This window comes from Cyprinodon tularosa, unplaced genomic scaffold, assembly GCF_016077235.1.
Source record: "Cyprinodon tularosa strain WSP-4 unplaced genomic scaffold, ASM1607723v1 ctg5, whole genome shotgun sequence".
Lineage (NCBI taxonomy): Eukaryota > Metazoa > Chordata > Actinopteri > Cyprinodontiformes > Cyprinodontidae > Cyprinodon > Cyprinodon tularosa.
Window position 1 is genome coordinate 1519356 of NW_024039229.1, and position 10787 is coordinate 1530142.

The 10787-nt window shown below is 35.8% G+C and overlaps 2 protein-coding genes across 2 annotated transcripts; both read right to left on the reverse strand.

Moving 5' to 3' along the window:
- Positions 1 to 1543: 1543 nt before the first annotated feature.
- LOC119795097 (gastrula zinc finger protein XlCGF26.1-like) lies at positions 1544 to 5732 on the reverse strand. The gene is made up of 2 exons (XM_038302921.1): positions 5492 to 5732; positions 1544 to 2790 (listed from the first exon to the last, which is right to left on the reverse strand). The coding sequence occupies exons 1-2, from the start codon at positions 5658 to 5660 to the stop codon at positions 1544 to 1546; spliced, it is 1416 nt and encodes a 471-aa protein (XP_038158849.1). The 5' UTR covers positions 5661 to 5732.
- A 1595-nt stretch (positions 5733 to 7327) lies between these two features.
- On the reverse strand, positions 7328 to 10567 carry LOC119794986 (zinc finger protein OZF-like). The gene is made up of 2 exons (XM_038302781.1): positions 10322 to 10567; positions 7328 to 9451 (listed from the first exon to the last, which is right to left on the reverse strand). Exons 1-2 carry the CDS (start codon positions 10467 to 10469, stop codon positions 8079 to 8081), a joined length of 1521 nt encoding a protein of 506 aa, XP_038158709.1. The 5' UTR covers positions 10470 to 10567; the 3' UTR covers positions 7328 to 8078.
- Positions 10568 to 10787: the final 220 nt, after the last annotated feature.

Here is a 10787-nt window from a genome sequence, read left to right on the forward strand (position 1 = left end):
AAGGTCATGTAAAAATATCAGTTAATTTATTCTAATGAGATTTGGCAGGAACAAAATAAATCAATCGGACAGAGGGGTGGTTAATGGGGACGGACAATTAGATCGGCATGGATTTTTTTGTTTTTCTTTTGTTTCTCACAGTGGACATGCACCTACGATGACAAATTCAGACCCGTCCATGATTTCTAAGTGGGAGAACTTGCAAAATAGCAGCGTGTTCAAACACTTATTTTCCTCACTGTATCTCCCTATAAACAGAACAGTCCTTTTATTTTTTTATCGAATCACATTTCTAGCAGATTGTTAAATTGTAGGCATGTAATCATTAGCCTCGTGAGACCATCCTGATCTCGCAAGCTTTCAAGGTTTCACTCGCAGATCAGTCTGGCTACTTTCCGTTGAAGAAAATTTGGAGCCGTTCACCAAACGAAAGTCCAATCAGCGTTGGCTTTGAGCAGAGATGGGAAGTAACGAAGTACAAATACTTCGTTACTGTACTCAAGTAGATTTTTCTGATATTTTTACTTTACTACTTATTTTTATGGCGACTTTTTACTTCTACTCTTTACATTTTTACACAAATATCTGTACTTTCTACTCCTTACATTTAAAAAAATTGGCTCGTTACTTTAGTTTTGAATCATTTCAATGGAGTTACCGTTATTATTTTTCACGTCATCAATACCAAATTCAATCTAACTGGAGGGGAATCTACGTTGCATTTGACGCACCACTACAAGATGAATCGACAGATTCGGCGGTATTCATTGGCGGCAAATCATTGCAGCTTGGTGGCGGTGGCGTTAGCATAGTAGCATGGACGACGAGATGATTGAAAAAGAACACAATGGAGATCTAGTCCTATTGGAAGACATCCATTTAAAATGTAGGCAATAGCATGAAAAAAGTGGTTTCTACTTTTACTTTTATACTTTAAGTAAATTTACAAGCCTGTACTTTGTTACTTTTACTTCAGTAAAGAAGTTTAATCAGTACTTCCACTTTTACCAGAGTATTTTTTAACACAAGTATCTGTACTTTTACTTAAGTACGGAAAGTAAGTACTTTTGCCATCTCTGGCTTTGAGGCGGGTTGAGGTGTGACGCAACGAGAAGCGCAACAGTTCAGTATAAAGAACATGGCGGCTTCAGCCGATGAAACTAGTGTTAGCGTGGCTATCGAGCAAGTTTTATCGGAATTACAGAGTATTTCTTCACTGAAAGAAGAGCAAAGCACTGCTCTGGAGGCTTTTCTCAGAGGAAAATATGTTTTTGCTCTTCTCCTGACTGGTTTCGGCAAGACTATCAATTGGTTCCTCTTCGTTGTCGCTCTGTTACTACGTCATATGCTTCGTTGATCTGATTGGTTTATTTGGCCCGTCTATCACCAACATAGGCCAATCAGCTAACCAGTATTTTCGCCCCTTCCCAAAATTACTTCAACAGAAGGTTTCCAGATGGATATGTGGAGCAAATCCATCTGGCGGAGTCAGGTTATGTAATCATAGCCACTTTCTGCAACTGAAAAAGGAACGGCCTTTAGCCTAGATGGAGTTTCCACAGGTCGCACATTTAAGAAACTTGTTGTCTGAATGTTTTTTCAGGTGAATGGATAATTTTTGTTGAACACTGAAACGCTTTCCACAGGTCAAACACAAAAAAGGTTTCTTACTTGTGTGAATTCTCATATGATTGGATAAAGGTTGTTTTTTAGTGAAATTTTTACCACAGACCACGCAGGGAAACGTCTTTGCATTCGTGTGAATCTTAATATGATTAGATAAATTATATCTTTGACCAAAACGTTTACCACAGGTCAAACAGGAAAATGGCTTCTCACCTGTGTGAAGCTTCATATGATTAGATAAATTATATCTATGACTGAAACTTCTTCCACAGGTGTTGCAGGAATAAGGTTTCTCACCCGTGTGAATTCTCATGTGATCAGTTAAATGACATTTTTGAGTGAAACTTTTCCCACAGGTTATACATGAATATGGCTTCTCACCTGTGTGAATTCTCACATGTTTAGCTAAACCATCACTGCGACTGAAGCTTTTTCCACAGGTCACACAAGAAAAAGACTTCTCCCCTGTGTGAATTTTTATATGATCAGACAAAACGTTTTTTCGACTGAACCCTTTTCCGCAGATCGTGCACAAAAAAGGTTTCTCGCCAGTGTGAATTCTAATGTGATCAGTTAATGTACATTTTTGTGTGAAACTTTTACCACAGGTGATACAGGTAAACGGTGTCTTATTTATATTCTGGGTCTTTGGTATCGAACTTTGTTCACAGGTCACACTGGAAACAGGATTTTCAAACGAATGATTCGTAATTATTATCAATAAGTTACCATTTTGAGAAACATTTTCACTTGACGTTTCATGCAAATACAGTACATGATTCTGAATCTCGTCTCCATTTTGTTTTAAACCCTCCTCATGCTTTACAGTTTCCTGACAACCGTTTTCTCCTGCTGATTCTGAGCTTTTAGGATTGCTTATTTCCTCATTCGTATTCTCCAATTTAACAGAATCTTGAGAGACCAGCTTGCTTCTGTTTGGTTCAGTGTTCAGAATCTCCTGCTTCAACTCCTTCTGCTCTTCATCATGACTTGTGGACAGATCCTTTTCTTCTTTAATATGCAGATATTCTAGATCATCATGTTCTTCTTTTATCTTCAGAGGGCCTGGTTCCTCCTGTTTGAAACTACAGCTTCTTTCCTGGTCACAGAACTGTTGGTCGGTAAGGACCTCCTCCTCCTTCTTCACAGGGTGCTGTAGTGAGTCTGGAAACCAAAAAACAAATTATTTTTTCTTTTTTTAATATAGTTGAAGATGCTCTGAAATATATTAGAACCTACAATTGCAAGGAGTTTTAACTGAAATCATTGAAAACATTAATCAAACATGTTGTCTATTCCTCCTGTAGCAAATATCAGGGCTTTATCATATTGTTTTATAATATAATTCATCAATCTGTTTATCAGTTAGTGATACGTGATTCTAGATGGAGCCATTTTACTAATTTGTTTTTTTTTAGAAAATATGCACAAGCACTAAACTGTCATCAAATGGGTTTGCACCTTTGTGTTATAATTTTTAGTTAAGCCAGATCAGAATCAGATTTATTGCCAGGTAGGTTTGCACTTACAAGGAATTTGAATTGGTGCTGATGGTGCAGACAAATTCGATATACAGAATCTATAGCCTTATACAATATAAAACATACAATATATAGAATATAGCTATGTCATATATACACAGTGGCTGTGCGATAATGTAATGCAGGAGGTCGGGAGATGCTACCTTGGTGTAGCTTTTAGGTCCTGAACGGGGGAGGGAGAAAGGCAGTGTCACTGGGGTCTCTGGACCTTGTTGATAAGGCCGGTAGCGGATGGGAAGAAACTATTCTTGTTACATGAGGTTTCGGTCCTGATGGACCGCAGCCTTCTGCCAGAGGGAAGTTACTGAAATAGTTTGTGGCTGGGGTTTGAGGCCAAAATTAAAGGCTTTGCTAAAAGTTTTCTAAACCTAAAATCAGGGAAAAGAAGTTTTTCATTTCACCAACAGAGATGACTCCACGTTTGCATCTGTTACCGTAGAAACATTCCTCCTAAAGCTAACCTGGTCAGGAGCAGGTTTGCTTCTATAAACCGAGTGTCCTCTGTCTCTGCCCTCCTTAAAGCCATTTATGTTGTTTTATTTCCTGATTTAATCAGCAGAGGTTTGTCGTAGTTTAGTGTGAAAGATAAAATAGAGAGTTTAGGTGTTAAAAACACAAACATAGCATGTCCTTTTGACAAATATCCAATTAAAGGATGAGTGACATTAATTCAAAGAGAATTAAATATTTAGTTGTAGAGGTTCTTAGACTGTGTTTAGATTTAATTTCATATTCAGTTATCTTTATGAGCGCTACCATTTCACCTCATAATCCACCACATACATCAACAATGGGGTCGTAAATAGAGATTATTTTGCAAAATGATTAATAGATTAATAATCAGATAGCAAAAGGATCCTTAAAGAAATTAAACCACGTGAAACTAAAATGTTTCCACTTCAGGAGTTCTGTACCAGACCCTGTCTTTCTGAAAAACCTGAAGATAAACCTGATGCTTTTCCATTGCTGTAGACATAATCTCCTCTGGAAGGTTTGCACTTTTAAAAGCTAGTCATTGTACAGAGATCAATCAGGAAATTATTGAGCCATTTACAGAGTTAACTTAAGATCAAGATAAGAGAAAGTGAGGGTCAAAGATGAAGGATGAGGAAGACGTGATTCAAGGTGAGGATGGATCAGACAGATGCAGGAATAAAGTTTCTCAACAGGTTCAGTTTAGTAGCAAACTGCATCCTTCTCTTCTTCACAGTCACCCTGCCCTCCTGTTTCCTCCCATACTTCAAATATTTCCTCCTCTACCATAGACCCTCCTGCTTCTATCAGTTTAGCAACTGATTAATACCCAAAAATATAAACATAATTGAAGTTCGAATTCACAAAATATGAGGGTAAATGACTTTAAATTCTAATTTTCAACAGCTACCATTGAATTTTCCTCCCCCATTTTTGCAGATTTTTGCTTTGGCCTAATGAGCTCTACATAATGCGTAATAAGAATAATATCTGATTATTTACTAGGGGTGAGTATTGGCAAGGGTGTTGCACTACGATATTTGGGTCACAATATAATAATATCACATATTATAATATTTTTCCTGCTATCAAAATTAAATGTATAGATAAAAAAAGCAACCTCTGTTAATGTTCATCAGATGATATTGATCGTTCAGTTATTTTGGTATCCATGTTGCGTCAGTCCACATCTTCCACTGTGACTGCCTCATCTACAGATAATGTGTTCCACAGCACTATCTGCCAGAGGAAGCCCATTTTCCCTCAGTTTTAGGTTAAAATGTTTTGCTTAAAATAATCGATACTAGGAACTAAAAAAAAAAAACAATATTATATATCAGGAACCCAAAAAAATCATGACATATTGCCAGAACAATTTTTTCCACACCCCTATTATTTACAGTTATTTACCTTTGCATTATAATACATGTTAGGCTAAAAAAGTAATTTTATTATCTATACATTCAGATCCCAAAGCTGCTTTAAATATCAGTTTGATGCCAGATTATGCAGATTGTCTCTTGAGATAAAAAAATAAAAAAAAGATCCGAAACTATATTGGATGGAAAATACAAACTAGTAGAAGAAAGTGTTTTTCTCATCAGTTTCTCTAATAGGGGATATTCCTGCATCCAGCTACTATCTAACGTCTGACCTATATATTGTAATTTATCGTTACAAACTATTTTACACAGCTTTGTTTATTTATTTCCTAAAGCATCCTGATGGTGAATCGTCTTAGATCGGCGCATCTTAAGCTGATATTATTCTTCACAAAGCTTCAAAATGCGAACCGGACTAATTAAATCAACGGAGCAATAAAACCACAGCAGATCAGAGTTTCTCTTCACCTATTCGGTGTAGGATGATGAGGGGAATCCGACTGAAATCCACCAGTCTGCGCTGATCATCAACCTCTTCTTTCTGCTTGATGACCGATTTCTTCGTTTCTGTGAAGGTTTCCTCCGCAAAAGTTAACTGTTCACAACTGAGCTCCATCTGAAGCTGATCAGCTGCCATTATTTGCTAAAATATTTACCTCAAGAACCACAAATAACGGTAGATAGAACCTACATTTTACTTTCTGTTATGGTTCTTCTTCTGTGTTTTGATTGGCGCTTGAAAAGCAACTTTAAGCGCGCTTTACCGCCACCACCTGGAAAAGAGGGGGAACTGAATGTCGATCTGAAAAATTAACAATACAATAAAGAAGTAAAATAAAAAAAAGTACCAACTTCCTATCAAATTAACCACTCTGTCTTAAATATTTGATAAATTGCCTTGTTGGATTTACTCTCAGATTAATTGTGTAATAATCCCATGAGATCTAGTTTTACTTTCATACTGTTGAGATTTTGAAACAACACATCCTTCTCACCCTTAGTACACTGTAAAAATACATGCTCTATGGTTTAAAGTTATCCACAGTCCCATCTACCTGTCAGGTGGTTCAGTATTAGGAATAAAGATTCATTTAGAACCGTGTGTCCATTCCTTCTGCCACCTCGCCTTTATTTTCCTTCTTATTAATCCAATTAATACTGTCCTACTGATATTAACATTCATTAAAAGAAATTATTGTTTTATGCTCTCCTTTGCCATTTTAACTGAGCTTTCATTGCCCTTGAACCCATAATTAGCAGGTAGCCATTTTAAAACAACTGAAAGCCTCATGATGTAAATTCTATGAAGAGTTTGTTGTAGTTCTAATAATATATCTGGTCTACTTTCTGTTTGGTTAAGGAATCTGAATGGAATTAAATTACAGTGTGTAATGATCCGACCTCTTCTATCCACTTTAAAGCTAATAGTATTGCAAACATCTATCTCGCATAAATGGAAATTTCATCACAAATTCTTTTTTCTACTTTGATGTAAAACTGGAGGAACAATAAAGGGCATTCCAATTGGTTAGCTGTATTTTTGAAGCACCTGTTTATATTTTCAATCATTGAATGCAGCTACAGCCTACTACTACTACCTTACGATGGCCAACTGAATTTCAAACATGTTTGATTTTCTCCAGACCTTATGATTCCTGATCATGAGGTGGTCGTTAGAGGCTAATTGCCCCTTGTTACCCCTGTATACTACACGAAGCAGGACTATGGAAATAAAACAGCCTCATTGAAATCTGAATATTTTTTGCTTACCGAATTTTAAACGGTGAATTTTTTTAGCACCGTATCTTAAACACTGAATTTTTTTACAAATTGAATTCCTTAAACTGAACTTTTATCTGGTGAAAATTCAGCTGCAAAAAAATCGGCAGCAAAAAGTTCAGCTGGAAAAAAATCGACTGCAAATGTGTTGACCTTTGAGTGAACTCAAGCCAAAGCAATCTGCACTCCATGCAGTGGAGTAGCTTCTAGCCCATGAAATTAGCTGATTTTGTCAGAAAAAAAAACTCCTCATGAGCTTCATTCAGCCAGGAACAAAGCTATGCCCAACTGTTGTGTCACGTGAGCAAATGAGCTCATATTTATTCTTATTTAGAGACAAGATCATCTAAAGATTGTGATTATCACCATGAGCTACTCAGAATGGCAAACAACAATACAAATTTAACATACATTTGTAAATTAACACTTATAGGAATGGGATAAGAGGACATTAAATTACTATAACATGTTTAATACTTGTGGAAATATAATAAAGTCAAAAATAAGGATGGATGTGGCAGTAAATTATGTCATATCTTCTTTATTCTGACATCATAGACATGAGGCAGGTTCATTCATAAAGGACCAATTACACATATGAAATACCCAAACTTTACATTACATAATGGATATACCATTCAAAAATAAATACATAAATAAATAAAATACAAATATTAAATCTTCTTTGGACAAAGTGTTTTTAACCCAAATTAATAAATACTCAGCTACTCCTCAATCACATACTGCAAATTTAAATATTCTTTTTTTTTTTTTTTTATTCAGCTTTTTGATCAAAAGCTGCTGTTAACCAAAAATTGTCAAGAATAATTTAAAGGAAGATAATCCTGAACATCTACAGGCTTAAGCACAGTAACTATTTTTACGTGAATATAAGTAATCAGAACTAAAGGCTAATCAGACTAAACATGATGTCATGTAAAAATATCAGTCGGATTATTCTAATGAGGTTTGGCAGGAACAAAATACATCAATCAGACAGAGGGGTGGTTTATGGTGACGGACAATTAGATCGGCAAGTTTTTAAAATTTGTTTTTTAGATTATGTCTCTCACAGTGAACAAGCACCTACGATGACAACTTCAGGCCCCTTCATGATTTCTAAGTGGGAGAACTTGCAAAATATTTATTTTTCTCACTGTATCTCCCTATAAACAGAATAGTCCCTTTGTTTTTAATCCAATCACATTGCTAGCAGATTGTTAAATTGTAGGCATGTAATCATAGCCACTTTCTGCACCTGAAAGACAAACAGCCTTTAGCCTAGATGGAGTTTCATGTGTCTATTTAAGCGCTGTTCTTGAGAAAAACATTTTCCACAGGTCGCACATTTATGCAACTTGTTCTCTGAATGTTTTTTGAGGTGAATGGATAATTTTTGTTGAACACTGAAACGCTTTCCACAGGTCAAACACAAAAAAGGTTTCTTACTTGTGTGAATTTTCATATGATTGGATAAAGTTTGGTTTTTATTGAAATTTTTTCCGCAGACCATGCAGGGAAACGTCTTTGCATTCGTGTGAATCTTAATGTGATTAGATAAATTATATTTTAGGCCAAAACGTTTACCACAGGTAAAACAGGAAAATGGCTTCTCACCTGTGTGAAGCTTCATATGATTTGATAAACTATATTTGTGACCAAAACATTTCCCACAGGTCAAACAGGAGAATGGCTTCTCACCTGTGTGAAGCTTCATATGATTAGATAAATTATATCTTTGACTAAAACTTCTTCCACAGGTGTTGCAGGAATAAGGTTTCTCACCCGTGTGAATTCTTAGGTGATCAGTTAAATGATTTTTCTGAGTGAAACTTTTTCCACAGGTTATACATGAATACAGCTTCTCACCAGTGTGAATTCTCACATGCTTAATTAAACTACCACTTCGACTGAAGCTTTTTCCACAGGTCACACAGGGAAAAGGCTTTTCTCCTGTGTGAATTTTCATATGATCAGATAAAACGTTTTTTCGACTGAACCCTTTTCCACAGATCGTGCACAAAAAAGGTTTCTCGCCAGTGTGAATTCTAATGTGATCAGTTAAAGTAAATTTCTGTGTGAAACTTTTACCACAGGTGCTACAGGTAAACGGTGTCTTATTTGTATCCTGGGTCCTTGGACTCAAACTTTGTTCACAAGTTAAACTGGAAACAGGATTTTCAAACGAATGATTCGTAATTATTATAAACACGTTACCATTTTGAGAAACATTTTCATTTGACGTTTCATGCAAATACAGTACATGATTTTGAATCTCGTCTCCATTTTGTTTTAACCCCTCCTCATGCTTTACAGTTTCTTGACAACCGTTTTCTCCTGCTGATTCTGAGCTTTCAAGATTGCTTATTTCCTCATTCGTATTCTCCACTTTAACAGAACCTTGAGAGACCAGCTTGTCTCTGTTCGGTTCAGTGTTCAGAATCTCCTGCTTCAACTCCTTCTGCTCTTCATCATGACTTGTGGACAGATCCTTTTCTTCTTTAATATGCAGATATTCTAGATCATCATGTTCTTCTTTTATCTTCAGAGGGCCTGGTTCCTCCTGCTTGAAACCACAGTTTCTTTCTTGGTCACAGAACTGTTGGTCGGTAAGGACCTCCTCCTCCTTCACAGGGTGCTGTAGTGAGTCTGGAAACCAAAACACAAATTATTTTATATTTCTTTTTAAATAGGCTAAGATGCTCTGAAATATATAAGAACCTACAGTTGCAATGATTTTTAAAAGACTTTTCCCTGTCAAAATAAACATTTCAAACAAAATCAAGTTCTTCATACCTAAAATAAACATTCTGGATGTTTGAAAATGTATTTCAGAACTCCATGTTCCTATTGTTACAGGAGATGATTTGTATTATTTTGATTAGGAAAAAACGTATTCCCAATATAAATACAAAGTTTGAATTAAAAAAATATGAGGGTAAATTACTTTAAATTCTAATTTTCAACAGCTACAATTTAACATTAAACCAGTTTATTTAATTTCCCCTCATTTTTGCAGCTTTTTTTGCTTTACTAAGCTCTACATAATGTGCAGAATAGAATAATATTTAATTATTTACAGTTATTTACCTTTGCATTATAATACATGTTAGGTTAAAAAAGTTATTTTATGATCTATAAACCCAGATCCCATAGCTGCTCTAAAATACCAGTTTGATCCCAGATTCTGCAGATTGTCTCTTGAGATAAAAAACCATCCAAAACTGTATTGGATGGAAAATACAAACTCGTGGAAGAAAATATTTCCCGATCAGTTTCTCTCATAGGGGATATTTCCTGCATCCAGCTACTATCTAACGTCTGACCTATATATTGTAATTTAACGTGACAAACTATTTTACACAGCTTTGTTTATTTATTTCCTAAAGCATCCTGATGGTGAATCGTCTTAGATCGGCCCATCTTAAGCTGATTATTCTTCACAAAGCTTCAAAATGCAAACCAAACTAATTCAATTAACTCAGCAAATAAAATCACAGCAGGGCAGTTTCTCTTCACCTATTCGGTGCAGGATAATGAGGGGAATCCTGCTGAAATCCACCAGTCTGCACTGATCATCAACCTCTTCTTTCTGCTTGATGACCAATTTCTTCGTTTCTGTGAAGGTTTCCTCCGCAAAAGTTAACTGTTCACAACTGAGCTCCATCTGAAGCTGATCAGATGCCGTTATTTGCTAAGATATTTACCTCAAGAACCACAAATAACGGGGCGATAAAGCCTACATTTCACTTCCTGTTATGGTTCTTCTTCTGTGCTTTATTGGCGGTTGAAAAGCAACTTTAAGCGTGCATTACCGCCACCACCTGGAGAGGAAGGGGAACTGAATGTCGATCTGAAAAATTTACAATACAGCAATAAATAAGTAAAATAAAAAAAGTACCAACTTCCTATCAAATTAACCACTCTGTCTTAAATATTTGATAAATTGCCTTGTAGGTTTTACTCTCAGATTAATGTGTAATAA